Source organism: Anomaloglossus baeobatrachus, chromosome 2 (genome assembly GCF_048569485.1).
Source record: "Anomaloglossus baeobatrachus isolate aAnoBae1 chromosome 2, aAnoBae1.hap1, whole genome shotgun sequence".
NCBI classification, from domain to species: domain Eukaryota; kingdom Metazoa; phylum Chordata; class Amphibia; order Anura; family Aromobatidae; genus Anomaloglossus; species Anomaloglossus baeobatrachus.
This window is the reverse complement of record NC_134354.1, coordinates 171,962,522-171,980,137: the sequence shown is the minus strand read 5'-3', so window position 1 is coordinate 171,980,137 and position 17,616 is coordinate 171,962,522. Positions and strand designations below refer to the sequence as shown.

The 17,616-nt window shown below is 40.7% G+C and overlaps 1 protein-coding gene across 2 annotated transcripts in view; it reads left to right on the top strand.

Annotated features, from left to right (window-relative positions):
* The window catches only part of ANOS1 (anosmin 1), a 356,611-nt gene that overhangs the window by 263,027 nt on the left and 75,968 nt on the right, over positions 1–17,616 (top strand). For both annotated transcript variants that reach the window (XM_075335484.1, XM_075335483.1), the window contains one exon: positions 2,348–2,494. In XM_075335484.1, coding sequence (XP_075191599.1) covers positions 2,348–2,494 — 147 coding nt within the window. The remainder of the gene's footprint in view (positions 1–2,347; positions 2,495–17,616) is intronic.

Here is a 17,616-nt window from a genome sequence, read left to right as displayed (position 1 = left end):
TGTCACGTCCTCACCAGAGTCCACTCCTGCGACTTCTGCTTCAGTCACCAGGTGCCGCCGTATTCCCGCTTTGGACTGTGCTGGTGATGGGGGAGGAGTCGTGATGGTGGCTCTGATGGGCGAAGGCTCCGCTCATTTACTAGGCTGGGTTTTCCTGGTGCCTGCAGTACCACTGGCTGAGTGTAGGTGGCGTGTGTCTTACAGCTATGGTTGCCACAATTCAGCTTCAGCCAATGGGAAGACACCACACCCTTTTTATCCCCTCTTCTGTCTGCTGGCCATTGCCAGATATAGATTGTATTCCTGCTAGATTCTGGTTCCCCCCGCTCTGATTATTGATTCCTGCTTTGACCCTGGCCTGTTCTCTGACTACTCTCATGCCTGCCGTATTTGTTCCTCGCTGCCTCATCTGGATTTGACCTCTAGTTTGTTTTATGATTACGTCCTTGCCTGCCTGATTCTGTCCCTGTTTTGCCTTTCCCGGTTCAACCCTGCCTGGCTACTACTCTCATCGGATTGCAGCCTACCACAGGTAGTGATCTCCCAGGCCCCGTGTAATTCCAAATTCCATTATAGGGGGTTAAAAGGTTTCAAGTTCTCGGGGTTCTGCTTTGTGAGTGGCTTTCCTCTAGCCTGTTCATTACAGCCAGTCTAAAGGCTGCTTTACACCAGACAATCTATCGTGCGATAGATCGTCGGGGTCACGGTTTTTGTGACGCACATCCGGCATCGCTGGCGATGCCGGCCTGTGTGACACCTCCTAGCGACGCAGTATCGCTCACAAATCGTGAGTCGGGTACTGCTCGTTAGGTTCCATAATATCGTTTAATTTGGTTGATCATCGTTTCCGTGGTAGCACACGCCGCTCCGTGTGACACCACGAGAACGATGACCAGCTCACCTGCCTCCCGCAGCCGCCGCCGGCTCTATGTGGAAGGAAAGAGGTGGGCGGGATGTTTACATCCTGCTCATCTCCCCCCTCCGCTTCTATTGGCCGGCGGCCGTGTGACGTCGCTGTGACGCCGAACGTCCCTCCCACTTCAGGAAGTGGACGTTCGCCGCCCACAGCGAGGTCGCACGAGAGGTAAGTATGTGTGACGGGGGTTACTAACTTTGTGCGACACGGGCAGCGATTTGCCCGTGACGCAGAAAGGACGGGGGCGGGTACGATCGATTGTGAAATCGCACAATCGATCGTACCATGTAAAGCAGGCTTAAGCCTTTGGATCCAGACAGACATTACCCTGACAGCCAGAGACCTAACCGGCTCCTGCTTGAGTGCAGGAGCAAAAGCTTTAACCCCATGTCATACTTTTCAATAGTGCTGGATTTAAATCCATGACCAAGCTCCATAAATGTATGACACTAGATCCTTATGAATTTAATAGCTTTCTTCATAGATGATAAAAATGCATTCTGGAAAATACAATGTGTTGTAGAATACCAAGTTAATTATCTGGTTATTATTAAATATTTGTTAGAGGTAAGACTAGAGGATATGGAATATGATAGGATCTCTACATTTTGTAAACATAAATGTTGAAATTAAAAGTTACTGTAGGTTAAGTAACCAAATCCAGATTTCTCAAAAACACAGGAATACACTATAGGAATTGCAGAAGCTGCTGTCACACTTTGAACCAGGAGCTTAAGTGACCACAAAATATTCCTTGAGGTCATAAAAGAAGACTTGTATTCTAAATTACACATGACATTTAGAGGACCCAGTTATGTATTTGGTACTAGATTCTGGAAGCCTTTGTAATCTTAAAAGTTCTTTGAAACCTAAACACACAGGCCAAAAGTATATATTTTACCGGTATAACCTAGGAGGTTGAAGGCTCGTCTAAACCCCTTTCCATCACAGTCATTTTTTTAATCCCCGTCTTGCTGGTTGTGGGTTGAGTTGATTGCATATAATGTACATAAAACTAGAAAAAAAAATAATTCTTGAGATGGAATGAATAAAACATTCCAAATATATTCATTGTGCTGTAAAATGACATTAACTATATTGTGCTGGTCATTATGTGTATGAAGCCTTACATTTATCTGGAAAGGGTTAAATACATATTAACATCCATTTCAGAGAAGAGATCAGAAACGATATTCAGAAGAATATAACATTTATTCTACAGCTTGAAGCTTATATTGGAATGCTCACTTGGTTATTACAGACCAGGACTTGCTCTGCTCCATTACTTCTGAATTGCTTTGATTTTGACTGTCTTAATGAAGATCAATATATTCCTGAAAAAGAATTCTTAGCAAAGGATTAATGGAAATATAGTTTATTATTAATATTAGATGTTGTGTAGATTCTAATAAATCATTTAATTATTTTCAGAGGATCAAGTATCAAAAGTCAGTAAAATGAAGACTGATACCCTAGTGCCGCCTCAAAGAAAACACACAGCTCACATGCTTGAAATCGGAGCGCCCTTCTACCAGGATAATCAACTTCAGGTCAAAGTTTACTGGAAAAAGACAGAAGGTGAATGCAAATTCTGTTCTTGTAATAATTTTTTCTATGCATTATATATCTATATCTATATATATATATATATATATATATATATATATATATATATATATATATATATATATATATGTGGCTGTCTTTGGTTTTGAAGGAATTGCTATCTTAAACGCAAACATAATTCGGCCACCACAGGTGGGTGATTAGAGGTTGAGAGTCAATATTCAGCATTCATATTCTATCTAAATTGTTGGTATATTGATTTCTGACCTGATGCCTAAAGTTGAATATACTGCTTAGCATAGTTGGTTGTAAAAACATAGAATACTTTCTAGTCCTACATGATGACTTTGTGGTAAATTCTTCATGTCCCAAATCTGTGGTTTGTATAAACAACAAATATCATACTTTTGGTGTATAATTTGGAGGATGTCTTTGGGCTAGTTTTCTTTGGGACCCAGGAAAGCAAAATTATATCTCCAAATACTTTATTGCATTACTCAATGACACAAAGAGCATTTTATCCTCTACTAGTTGTTCTTCAGCCCCATGGGTTCAGAAGTCCTACTGGTGGCCTTATAGATGGATAAAGGCCTGGTTGGGATCATACGGCATGTTAAGGGCTAGTAGCAGTCACATGGGAACCACACGGATGGAAAAAGAGCTTGTTCTGATGTTATTGAATCAGAAAGACCTAGTAGGAGCTAAAATAACTCAGAAAGGCATGGCAGGTGTTAAAGCATTGCATTTTTGACCTGTAGTAATTTATCCTATATTTTAATAAAAAACAGTTAATGTAGCCACTCAAGCTCTCCTTTATCTTACAACAGATTTACATATTTTACCCAAGTTATTTTCTATTTTGAATTAGTTATTCTCATAATAAATCCAGCAAAATTTAGTTTGACAAAATAGAGCAGTTTTGTACAAGTCATCTTGAGATATGTAGGACCACAGGTAATGATCAGAGATGAGCTGACCCATGTATGTTCGGGTTCACCAGGTTCAGCTGGACTTTAGTTAAAAGTTTGCTTCTGGACCCACACTTGACCTCAACTTGTTACGGACCCCAAACCCCATATAAGTCAATGAGAACCTAAATTAATAGCCTAAACTCATGTAGTAAGTATAATGGAAGTCAATGATTGGGCAGTTCTGCTCTTCGACCACATACAGACAGCCATAAACAAAGCCTTTACAGGGGAAGGTGGGCTATTTTTTTTTGACACACAGCATCGAAAAACTGTGCTTTTACCTCCAGTGAGAGCCATTCTGGGACTACAAGCGGCTCTCACTGGGCTGAGCACCAAGCGTGCCCAAGCACCCCAATGCTCAGTTGAGTAGTTAGCATATGAACAGCACCAGAACTTGAACACAGACTATTTTTAAAAGACCATCTTAGGGTTTGAGCCCCGACACCCAATGTGTAGTACGAACTCTGACCTTTACAGTTCGGGTTCTCTCATCTCTTATAACGATGAGTTGTCATGAAACTCTGTGCACAAGGAATGGTAATTAAATCCAAACCTGCTACATCTGTTTCCATATTAAACTATATTAAAACATCATCAAATCAAATTATGAAGATGTTTAGTTTACTATTATTCCCAGTTCAGTTTAAGAAGGGCACTCTCAGTTCAACCATAAAGACATTGGAATTTTTAGTGCTAAGATTTTATTTTAATAGGATTATCAGTCAGTTGGTTTCAACAGATTTTTTCTTACAAAATGTAGAGTTAACCAATGGCAAAGTATCAAAATTATAACAATACAATAACCAGCATATTTGTAATTTTTATTAAAGTTAACCAATACATGACTTTTGCTATAATTTAAAAATGTTTAACATAGTTTGTGATAAATACACCTGATGATTCCATAATATCACAACTTTAAAGTTGAAGGGTTAAAATGGATGAAGTATTTCTAGTATGTTTAGTCATGAAAATGCATAGTATTCTTCATTTACAGCACTTAGCATTTGTATAATAAGCTAGATACAGGCAAATACTTTTTAAAACTTTAATTTGTAATATTTTACGATTTCTCAGTGCAATGTTTCTTTTTGCCAAGTATAAATCTTAGTAAAGGGCTTATTTCTCATTAAGAAGGGTTTAAACACTTACAGGAATAAAATTCAAAGTGCCTAAAGGCCGCTTTACATGCAGTGACATCGCTAACGAGATGTCATTGGGGTCACGGAATTCGTGACGCACATCCGGCCTCGTTAGTGAAGTCGTTGCACGTGAAACGCCGGAACGACCGTTAACGATCAAAATTACTAACCTTATCGTTGATCATTGACGCGTCGTTCCTTTCCCGAATATCGTTCCTGCTGCAGGACGCAGACTGTTTGTCGTTCCTGCGGCAGCACACATTGCAACGTGTGACACTGCAGGAACAAGGAACTACATCGTACCTGCGGCCGCCGGCAATGAGGAAGGAAGTAGGTAGGCGGGATATTCCGCTCGCTCATCTCCGCCCCTCCGCTTCTATTGGACGGATGCCATGTGACGTCACTGTGGCGCTGCACGAACCGCCCTCTTAGCAAGGAGGCGGTTCGTCGACCACAGTGACGTCGCAGGGAAGGTAAGTCCGTGTGATGGGTGTATGCGATGTTGTGCGCCACGGACAGTGATTTGCCCATGACGCACAACCGACGGGGGCGGGTACGCTCGCTAGCGATATCGATACCGATATTGCAGCATATAAAGTGCCCTTAAGCCCATGTACCAGGGGTAATGCCACAAACAAAAACACTTTACAAAACCCTATTACATCATTTAATAAGATCTCCTGGTCAGGCATTTTGATGACTAGCCTATAACAGAGAGACATTAGCAAATAGAGGCTTTAGCGCTTTTCACTCTTAAAGAGGACCAACCACCAGGATTTTCCTATATAAACTAAAGCCACTGCTATACTTGTGCTATCATGCTGATTCTAAACATACCTTTAGTGGTTAGCTTGGATGTATACTTTCTGAAATGCAGGCAAGAAAAGTTTGTGAAATGCACTGTTATTTGATTGATAGCAGCTACAGAATATCTAATAGATGGGTCGGGTTTTGATAGTTATTCCTGCCCCTGCCTGCCTGTCCTTCCTCCCCCTGACTCTATTATTACAGGGAGAAGAAAGAGGGAGGATGAACTGCCTTTGTGAATAGGCATTGAAAGACTACCAATCGATAAAATGTTTCTGATTGATTTTTGAATCTTACATAGCTGCGTTTTTTAATGGTGAAAAAGATGATTTTTTTTTTAATTAATTTTTCCTCATATTTTTCTGATGGATTGCATTACACTGATGACCCTTTGCTAGTTAGCTGTTGAAGATGAAAGGACCCACATATGGTTTTTGAATTGTCCTCTCTTATCTGTTTTTGCCTGTGTTCCATATTTGTTATGAATATTTTCTTTTCAATCATTCACTCCTTGTTTTAGTAAAGTGTTTTATGTGAAGCGTTTTCTCTAAATCAGACAATAAAGTAATGTACCATTTTATTTCCAGTAACTTTGAACCATACACTGTGACCAGCCAAGCATCAATAAGTCCTCCACAGACATAACAGCTTTACAAAGTTAGGGCTGTAGTGTTAGATCATGTGAAAATAATGAGATTAATGGAATGTCCTCATAATATTTGAAATATTCTCTTTAAGAAGACTCTTTATAAGAAGTATATATTGATATGATGTGTGCTCCTCTCACTTTCTTGTTTGTACTTGCCATCATTATGACATATCTATGTTTGAATGTTATAAAGAGGCCTATAGTTCAATAATCTTTGAAATAAGTACGGATCACTAAACTGAACTCCATCTGCTTCGAGGACATTTCAAATGTTCTCAGTGATTTTTCAGCTTGAGCTCTCTCTAATTCTTTAGAAGGTTTATTTTTATGGTTTTATCTTAACCTAACACTGAAACATTGCTTTGGCAGCTAATTTATAAAATTTAATATAAAAGATCATATGCACATTACCAAACATTTCCGTAGGTGTAAATGGGTAAAGGTGTAAAGTGGTAATCAATAGTATTTCCTTTTTTTTCTAATTTACAAATGGAGCCAAGTGTGCCGTGACACAGATAACACTAGTATATCACAGCCCAAAAACGTGTATTTTGACACCTTACAGGATGTTAGTCAATAGCTTGCGCAATGTTAGCTAATCTTAAAGGGATTTTGTCAGAATGATCTCACACCTCAAAGACAAGCCCAACAATACTTTTGTGTCCAGTCCATTGCTCTGTTACTGAGAAATCAGAATTTGAATTGATATGTGAATGAGATTGTAGATTCGAAGTTTCTGTCACTCCAGCTCTATTTGAGTCCAGCCCAGTCCCTCCAGCCCATTGCCACCAGCTGCTTAAATGATGGGTCTTGTTTACGTAACTCACACAGCATAGAGGTCATCAGGAGGTGTTGAATGGAGTGACAGAGCTGGAGTGACAGAGACTTCAGATCTGCAGTCTCATTTGCATATCAGTTTAATTGTGGATTTCTCAGTAACCAAGCAGACTAGCCACGTAAAGGTGTTGGTTAACATGTCAGAAACTTCTAGATGCACACACAAATAGTTTGGGGGTGAAATTCTGCTTGCAGATTTCCTTTAACTCTCTTAACTGAGATAATCTTGTACAGTCAGGGTCAAAAGTATTGGCACCCTTGAAATTGTTCCACAAAAGGAAGTATTTCTCCCAGAAGATTATTGTGATTAAAACTAATTAATTTTCTCATACATATATTTATTTCTATTGTGTGTATTGGACCAAAACAAAAAAAAAATAGAGAAAAAAAATTGTGGACTAAGAACCTTGCATCAATAATGTGATGTGATACTCGTTAAAACTCACCTGTGGCAAGTAATGGGTGTGGGCAATATAAAAATCACACCTGAAACCAAATAAAAAGGGGAGAATTTGACTCAGTCTTTGCACTGTGTTTGTGTGCCGCATTATGAATGAAGGACAGAAAGAGAAGAGAATTGTAGGAGTTGAGAAACAAAATTATTGAAACATATCAACAATATCAAGGTTACAAATCCATCTCCAGAAATCTTGATGTTTCATTGTCCACGGTGCCTAACACAATCAAGAAGTATGGAACTGTAGTTAATCTTTCTGGATGTGGATGGCAGAGAAATTTGATGAAGGGTTGCAGTGCAACAGAGTGTTGAAGGTGGATAAGCAGCCGCAATCAAGTTCCAAAAACAATTGAAGCAGATAAGACCAAGACAGAGCTATTTGGGAAAGCACATCATTCTACTGTTTACCGAAAATAGAATGAGGCCTACAAAGAAAAGAACACAGTACCTACTGTCAAATATAGGATAGATGCAAAGATGTTTGGGGGGTTGTTTTTCTGCCTCTGGCACTGGGTGCATTGACTGTGTGCAATTCATCTGGAATCTGAAGATTACTGAATGCTTTTAGGTCACAAAGTAGTCCCCAGTATCAGAAAGCTGGGTCTACTTCCTAGGTCATGGGTCTTTCAGCAGTACAATGACCCCAAACATACTTTAAGAAGCACCCAGAAATTAATGGAAGCAAAACACAAGAGCATTCTGATGTGGCCAGAAATAAGTCCAGCTGTAGATCCCTTTGAACACCTGTGGAGAGATCCTAAAATTGCTGTTGGAAGAAGGTGCCTTAATATATGAGAGACCTGGAGCTGGTTGCAAATAAGAGTGGGCCAGAATTCTAGTTGAGAGGTGTAAGAAGCTTGTTGATGGTTATAGGAAGCGATTGATTGCAGTAGGGTGCAACAAAATATTATGTTGAGGTTGCCAACAATTTTGTCCGGCCCATTTTTGGGGTTTTGTGTGAAATTATGTCTAATTTTCCTTTTTTTCTTCTTAGTTTTTTTCCTGATATGTTCCAATACATGCATAATAAATAAATATGTGTGTAACAAACAGTGTAAGTGCAATAATTTTCTGGGAGCAATACTTCATTTTCTGGAACAATTTCAAGGGAGCCAACACTTTTGGCTGTAAGACAAATTTTTAAGATCAAGTGCGTTATTTGTCAAGATAAACTTGGCTACATCTGTGAACAAAGTCGTTTTGTGGCTGATTGAAACAGGTCAGGCTTCTGATATTATTGACAATCTGGGAAAAGTTTAATTTGTTTGTTTAATTTGTCCGTGGAATTTCCTTGCAGTGGCCACAACAGTAGAAATTTATTATTAGAAGATCACTATATAGTTGAGTGTCTTACCATGTAATACAATAGGTTGATTCCAGAATGCAGGTGTCTCTTACTTGGTGAATGGTTTCTCCATTAAAGGAAAACTTTAGAATTTTTCTATTTTTGATTTACTGTCATTGCATGGAAATAAACACAAGAAAAGAAAGTACACTATATGGAATAGCAATTATTTTGTAACCAAAATTAATATTTTGTACTAAGAAATTAGATTAAAGGGGTGGTCCACTGCTCAGCAAAGTGGCCACACATGTAAAGATCATAAAGAAGGCTTTTCTCGAGTACCTTATGTAGTCATTTTTGCCTCTGAGTGGCGCTATTGTGGTCTGCTCATCCCCATCATGTGAACCCGGGTTCTGTGACCTCTGAGATCTGGTGATGTCACGTCAACTTCAAATTGACCCAACATCACAGAGGTGGTCCCCAGTCTTCCTGAATGACTGGGCTGTGATGGGATTTTCACCACTCATCACATCCCAGCATCTCGCGCGCTCTCTCCTTTGTTGCAAAGCACCGCAAGCAGGAGTGATGCTGGGCTGTGATGAGTGGTGAAACTCTGCCCAAGCTCAGTAACTCACGGAGACTGGGGCCCGCCTTGGTGATGTTGGGTCAACTGGAAGTTGACGTGTCATCACTGGATCTCAGAGGTCACGAAGCCCAGGGATCACATGATGGGGATGCGCAGACCGCAATGGAGCCGCTCAGAGGTACAATTGACTACACAAGGTATTTCAGAAAAGCCTTCTTTATGAACTTTACACCGATGTGGGCCATTGTGTTGAGTAGTGAACTACCCCTTTATTTTGTATTATAAACATAAACATTTGTGATCACTAGATGCAGTGGATGTGCAGTCAGTAAATAGCTGTACCAACAGGCATTTTTGGCTATTTTTTAGCCTTGCCAAATATTGACCTGCTTGGTATGGAAATATTCATGACCCTACTTGACAATGTCAGAGAACAGAAGGGTTAATTTCTAATATATAGATGGTTGGATGGAGGAGGCTATGTGCTCTACATGCATTCTTAGTAGGATAGTGAGCATTAGGAAGAGTGTTGAAATAAGTGTAAATTTTGTGACTTTGATAAAGAAAAATCTTTTGTCTATTCTTTGTTTAAACCCATCAAACATCAATGAGCTGAAGAAAGGGAATGAACATTTTTCTTAGGTAAATATTACATTGCAGGTAATGTTCAGGGAGGTTTTCCTTGCACAAAAGATCATGCAAAGCAAACCTGTTCATATTAACGGCAAACATTAAATACAATGAGTGAAAAAAAAATCAAAAGATGAATATTTAAAATTCCTTCCCTGTGTTACCACGTTCAAAGTGAAGAAGCGTGGCAAAAAATCCAGGGCACATCTGTATAAATAAGACTCAAAGCAGAGTTAATTGACAGAAGAGATACAAATAGCATTCTTTTACAAGTGCCTTAAGGAAAATGGGGCACAACATGATGCACACTGGCTGAATTAAGAATTGGCTACAGTGATTAGTTCTGGTCTGTAGCTAATCCATTTAATCAGGCAGGAATGCTTGGTCCTCTCCTGTTATCCTTGCACTTTCTTAAGACGAGAAGGAAGATATAGCGAGACATAGATCATAAGTTCATCTCTGCACTGTACTACCATACAGTATGAGGGCAAGAGAACAAAGACCCATTGTACTGAGAAATTCCACAGCTATTCGGAGGGCTTAGCGTGTTTCTCTTTGAATAGTAATATTTTTGTTGCATTATCGTTCATTGAAAGGGATTTTTTTTCCTCTTGGTTTTTACTCTAGCTCAATCCTTCTATATCTTTTCTTTCACTGAATAAATAATGTTAAACAGGAATTTGGGTAAATATTACTCCACGGTAGGTGCAGCCTATGGTATTTAATAAGACAACGGTTTAATGGAGGCATTGACTATTACAAGAATACAAGAGATATTCTCGTTATAGAGAAATACTACAGAATTATTGTAAAGCCCCAGTATAAAATTGTGTTAAACTTTTGTAAAGCTTTCATGTTCTGCTATTGGCATTACTTAAAGGGAACCTGTCAGGTGCAATATGCACCCAGTACCACAAGCAGTTCTGGGTGCATATTGGAAATCCCTGCCTAACCGTCCCTTTATCTAGTAGCATAGATAAAGGGATCTTCAGAAAAAATATTTCTAAAGATCCTTTATAATATGCTAATGAGGTCAGTGACTAGTCTCCTGGCTAGTCGGCCCCCATAGCATGTGAGCATGCCCTTGTGGACGTACTAACATGCTAATGAATGCACAGCATCAGAGGCTTGGTCGCTCTCACCTCTGCTGTGACAACTGGTTTTCGGCTGAGTGCGCAAGATCAGAATGTCCCCGGACTTCCGGTCATGCGCACTACATCAGTTTGAAGGTGGGACACATACACCCAGCTTCATAGTAGGCATGACTGGCAGTCCGGGACATCTGATCATGCGCACTGAGCTGAAAACCAGAGGTGGCACCCGAGAGGTGAGCGTGACCATGCCTCTGATGTTGTGCATTCATTAACATATTAGTACGCCCACAGGGGCGTGCTAACATGATAAGAGGGCATACTAGCCAATGGAACTAATGCCTTTGCAACTAGGCTCTGGCCTCAATAGCATATTATAAAAGATCTTTAGAAATACTTTTTTTTAAAGATCTTTATCTATGCTAGTGTATACAGGGACAGTTAGCCAAAGATTAGCAATATGCACCCAGAACTGCTCGTGGTTCTGGGTGCATATTTCACCTGAAAGATTCCCTTTCAAGATACTCTGAAATTACAATTAGGCTACATTCCTGAAATGAGGTTTTGAGGAGTTTTTGATGCTGACTATTTTCAGTATATTCCAGAAAAATGGATGTGATTTATAGAAATCTGCTGGCCATTGTGCTTCTTTACTCTGTGTAAATGGACCTTCGGCGTGTGTTACACATACACAGCAGGTCAATTTCTCTTCTAGGTATGCTGAGATTTCTGAGTAGATTTTCTCCATAAACTTATATTAGATACGGAAAATCCTCAAATAAAAAAGGCGCATGTGCATTTCCAAGGTGGAAATGCATCAAAACTGCATGTAATCTGCACCTAAGTATTTCAATAAAGTTTTGTCAAGTAGCTTTATTTAAACCATTACACACCAAGAAGATGCAAAAGCCACAATATCCTAAATAATTAAAAAAGTATGTAAAAAAGCACAGATAAAAAGTAACCTAATTTATGTAATTGGTGTAGAAATGGAGCAGAAATTCTGCAATATCAAAAACTCACCAAAAGCTCATAGTAACCTTAAAGGAATTTTCTAATGTTCTGACATGGGTAAAATTACAAAGCCCTTTTAGGTCACGTGCAAACGCTGAGTATTTGGTGAGTTTATTACCTTAGGTTATTTGTAAGGCAAAGCCAGGAGTGGGTGATAAATACAGAAGTGGTGACATGTTTCTATTATACATTTCTTATTGTTTCACTCCTGGTTTTGCCTTACAAATACTGAGGTAAAAATTCACCAAACACTCAAGGTGTGCACATGGTCTTAAAGACAAATTACTTTTCAATTTATCTTTTATTATTTTATTTACCTTTTATTCTCAGGAAAAGAGAGAGTTTTTAATTGTACAATTTACTGCTCATTGCATGGTTAACCTCCACCTCAGAGCTGGCTGGTCTTTTCAGAAATTAGCACAGCACTTACAAGCTTTTTATTATAAAGCTTGCAAGTGCTGCACTGAAACTGATGGGCTCCAAAGCCCCTGTACTCTGCTGATGGAGTATGGTGGGGGAGAACAGTTATTGCCAGCTGGGCCGCACTGCCCCTGATCTGTTAATCATTAGTAGTGCACCATTCCTTGACAAAGCAGGAGAACAATGTGCATCTGAATAAATTAGCTGCAATAAGCTCTTGAACAGAATATTGGTTTGCTTTAAAAGGTGCTTGTGTCCGGAGAGATACTTTATTAAAACAAAACAAAAGTCAGTTAAAAATTGTTTTCATCCTGAATTATTTCCGATATTAGAAAGAAATATTCATGATATAATAAAAATATGTATTATATTAACTGAAACATTAAAGGGCATCTGTCAACAGGATTTTGCTACCTCATCTGAGAGCAGCATGATGAAGGCAAAGAGATCCTGAATCCAACAATGTATCACTTAGAATAATGGGTGCAAAAATCAAAAATCAAAATGTTAGTTTTAGCATGTAGTTGAGCTTAGCAAGCTGCTCCCACCCTCACTAGGCATTCAGTGTACATTTCTATAGACAGAAGATGCTAATAACGGGGGAGAAGTCGGACTTGAGCTCCCACACTCCTCAGTCCGACTAATAATAAAGCTACAGAAGCTTAAACTAATATTGCACAAAAACACACTTTGAGATAAGAGACAAAAGGCTGAAATCTCTGTGATAACTCTTAGGGTACCGTCACACTTTAGCGACGCAGCAGCGATCCCACCAGCGATCTGACCTGGTCAGGATCGCTGCTGCGTCGCTACATGGACGCTGGTGAGCTGTCAAACAGGCAGATCTCACCAGCGACCAGTGACCAGCCCCCAGCCAGCAGCGACGTGCAAGCGACGCTGTGCTTGCACGGAGCCGGCGTCTGGAAGCTGCAGACACTGGTAACTAAGGTAAACATCGGGTATGGTTACCCGATGTTTACCTTAGTTACCAGTGCACACCGCTTAGCTTAGCGTGTGCAGGAAGCAGGAGCCGGCACTGGCAGCGTGAGAGCTGCGGAGGCTGGTAACGAAGGTAAGGCTATGTGTCCACGTTGCTTTTTACCTGCTTTTTTGCTGCTTTTTCAACTGCAGCGTAAAATGCCAAAATGGATGTGTTCTGCTTTTCAAGCAAAGTCTATGGGAATTTGGGTTTCTTGTGCCCACTATGCAGTTCAAACTGCAGCCTTTTTCTGGCAGAAATTTGGGCAAAAACTCTGCTTTGCAGTTCAAAACGCAAATGGCAAAAACAATTGACATGTCAATTGTTTTTGCCATTTGGGTTTTGCACTGCAAAGCTGAGTTTTTGTCCAAAGTTCTGTACTTGTATGGGTGCGTGTGAGCCAAGACTCACTGCAGCATTTGGCGATTCTTTTCTCATGCTGATATAGCATGTGAAATCAATCATAAAAGGACACTGCTTCATAGTTTTGCACTAGTGTGGGTGCAATCCAATGTTTAATCGGATTGCACTTGTCCGTGCAAAATGTAAGTGGAACCGAGGCCTTATTATTACAATCTTGATGTCCTCTCCACTACTTGGAGTTTAGAAAGGAGATAGGGCAGATTAAACTTTACTACAAAGTTAGACTATGAAGATTAATTTGTATTCTGTGATGGTATAAGCATTTATATTAGGCAGGCATAGGAACTGTCAGCACAAAATGATAGATAATTGTTATTAAAATGAGTTGCTTTTTTAATCTACTTGCTTTTATTTATTAGAAATCAATACTATTTATTGAAAAGGTATTTTAAAAGATTGGTAGGCTACTGATTGTATATATCACAAGCACATGTGCCACAATCATAGTCCATAAGGCATATTAGAAAGGACACTATTGTAAAAAAAATCTGTGATCTTGCATGTTAAGCAAAATCAGGAGTAGCAGGGGGATGAATGAAATGCCATACAGTGCATACTGATACATTCACTTATAATTAAAAACACACATCTTCATGCATATGAGAACCCACAATGTTGCTGTAATTTGAAAAATGGGTTTGTGGTTGTGCATAATCATGAACAAGCCTCCAAACAGAAATGACTATATCACAGTCATATGGTTTCAGAATTATCCAGCAGAGGAACCTGCATTGTGGTATCTGCTGAATCTACATGTGGATCACACATTCTTCACAGAGATATCAGTTTCAGTTATTCGCTGCTGCACGCACAGGCAGGGAACATTTACAGAACCATGGTCTGAAGACTGTGTGGCCCATTGCAACACTTTGGCAAGTTTTACACAAGCACCTAGTCAAGCATTGTTAATCTCCTGTTAATTGTTAATCTCCTGTTGAACTCATTAAATTGAAACAACAGCACACAGGCTACTAAGTGACACATCACTGAAATTAGTGTCTCGGCCCCTAGCTCTTGCTGCCCTCAAACTATGTACTAAAACCAGCTGACAGATTCCCTTTGACAAAAGAACTGTCTTAAGGCCCATTTACACACAACGATATCGCTAACGAGATATCGTCGGGGTCACGGTGTTGGTGACGCACATCCGGCCTCGTTAGCGATGTTGTTGTGAGTGACACCTTTTTGCAATCAGTAACAATCGCAAAAAGGTGTCAAATCATTCGTCGTTTACACATCGTTCATTTTTAAAAAATTATTCCTCATTTGGAACGCAGGCTGTTTGTCGTTCCTGCGGCAGCACACATCGCTATGTGTGACAGCGCAGGAATGAGGAACAACATCATACCTGCGGCCGCCGGCAATGAGGAATGAAGGAGGGGGGCGGGCTGTTCCGGACACTCATCTCCGCCCCTCCGCTTCTATTGGTCGGCCGCTTAGTGGCGCTGCTGTGACGCCGAGCGAACCTCCCCCTTAAAGGAGAGATTGTTCGGCGGCCACAGCGACGTCGGTGAACAGGTAATTGCGTGTGACGCTGCCGTAGCGATATTGTTCGCTACGGAGGCGATCACCCTGTGACGCGCCACCGACGTGGGCGGGTGCTATCACTCGCGACATCGCTAGCGATGTCGCAGCGTGTAAAGCCTGCTTTAATGGTGGCACTGCATTGATATTGAATACTTGCCGCTTGCTTTTCAGCGATTCCCACGGCTAATTCCAGTAACCCTGTGATGATGGTTTATCAAGCCCTATAGATTTAATGAACCTAGATTGATCAATATTTAAGGCATTGGATATAATTTATATTTTGTAGAATAGTTTGTTGCCTTTGTTTCAACTTTCTGTAAAAATATTTCGAACCTTGTTTTTATCAGCTAAAAGTAAATATTTTAGAAATGAAGTGCAGAAACTTGGAAAGTGGCCAACATTGATAAGACGATGACAGATTGTAGGATGTGATGCTACCTGAACCATATAAGATTCATGGTGATGTCTGTACAGGTGATTAAAATGATGATAGCACATTCCTAGGAATTTACAAAAATACTTGGATTTCAGATTGATCCTTAGAATAATATTTAAAGGGAACTGGTCAGGTTCATTATGCACATTTCTGTGTCACTAATATGTCACTTGGCTCTTAAATTATAAATGAGAAGGTATGTTATAGTTTATTAAAATAAGGCACGCTCCCCTGCTCTAACCACGTGGATCCAGGTCCTCCAGTGCCTGTGCAGGGGAAGAAAGCAATGAAGTCCATTTCTTTCACCATATAAACACCGAGGCCTATGGTTAACTATAGGAGTCAAGTGACTGTAACAGGCCATCAGACAATGTACCGCCAATGACATCCCTCTGAATGATAGATATCTTTCTATGCACAGTTTAAAGCGGGCTTTACACGCTACAATATATATCATACGATATGTCGTCGGGGTCACGTCGGTAGTGACGTACACCCGGCATCATTTGACATATCATAGCGTGTGACAGCTACAAGCGAGTGTGAACGAGCAAAAATACTCACTTTATCGTTGCTCGTTGACACGTCGCTCATTTTCAAAATATCAAACGTCCTTCTGCGCGCTGGTTGTTCATTGTTCCCGAGGCAGCACACATCGCTCCATGTGACACCCCCGGGAACGATGAACTGCAGCTAACCTGCGTCCCGCTGGCAATGCGGAAGGAAGGAGGTGGGCGGGATGTTTACGCCCCGCTCATCTCCGGACCCTCTGCTATTGGCCGGCCGCTGTGTGACATCGCTGTGACGCCGAACGTCCCTCCCCCTTCAGGAAGTGGATGTTTGCCGCACACAGCGAGGTCGTTTGGAAGGTAAGTACGTGTGACGGGGGGTTACAACATTGTGCAACATGGGCAACAAATTTCCTGTGCCGCACAAACGATGGGGGCGGGTACGATCGCAAATGCGATCGCATGATTGATTGCAGCATGTAAAGCAGGCTTAAGTCTTGCTTCAGATGAGTGATTTTTTGGTCACTGTGCTGTCTGTGTCTGCAAAGAACTGAACTTCGACAACACCTTAACCAGTATTAGTCAATGTGGAGGCGCACAAATGAGATTTAACACATGGATGTACATAAAAAAATGCTCGCATACACTATTCTTGTCCATTTTATGGATGTGATCAGTGTGTTGATGCTAATTAGCCTTTGCAGTCATTGGTAGTGCAAACTAGTGTACAGATACACATGGACCAAGTCATATATATCTTGCCTAATCCTTGCAATGTTTATCCCAGTTTCAGGCAGCAAATCTGTCAGTGTCTGGAGGGCTGCATATCGTATAAGTGACTAGTCATTGCTTGAATGCAGAAATAAATGATATAAATCCTCACACTAAGGGTCCGCTCACACAAGCTTATGACTCGCACAAGTGCAATATGAGAAAATCTCGCATTGCACTCGGCCCAATGTTAGACAATGCTGCAGCTCACAACTGCAAGTTTTTCCTCAGCCCTAATCTGACTGAGAAAATAAATCGCAGCATGCTGCAATTATCAGCGAGAGCCGTATCAGTCACACCCATTCAAGTGAATGGGCGCGAGAGAAACATCGGACTACACTCAGATGACATCCGAGTGCAGTGCGATAACCGCATCAGCTGACAATGAAGGGAATGGGGAGTTTAAGCACTCCCTCTCCTGCTCAGGTCCTGCCCACTCTTCCTCAGCTGTGATCTGATCGCACAATCAGATCACAGTTGCATGACACTCGGCTCATGCTGGCAGCACAGCAAGAGCCAATGGTCATTAGCATATCACATCCGATGCACTCACATTAGATGCCATATGATAGTGTGACCCCAGCCTAAAAATTAGTGACA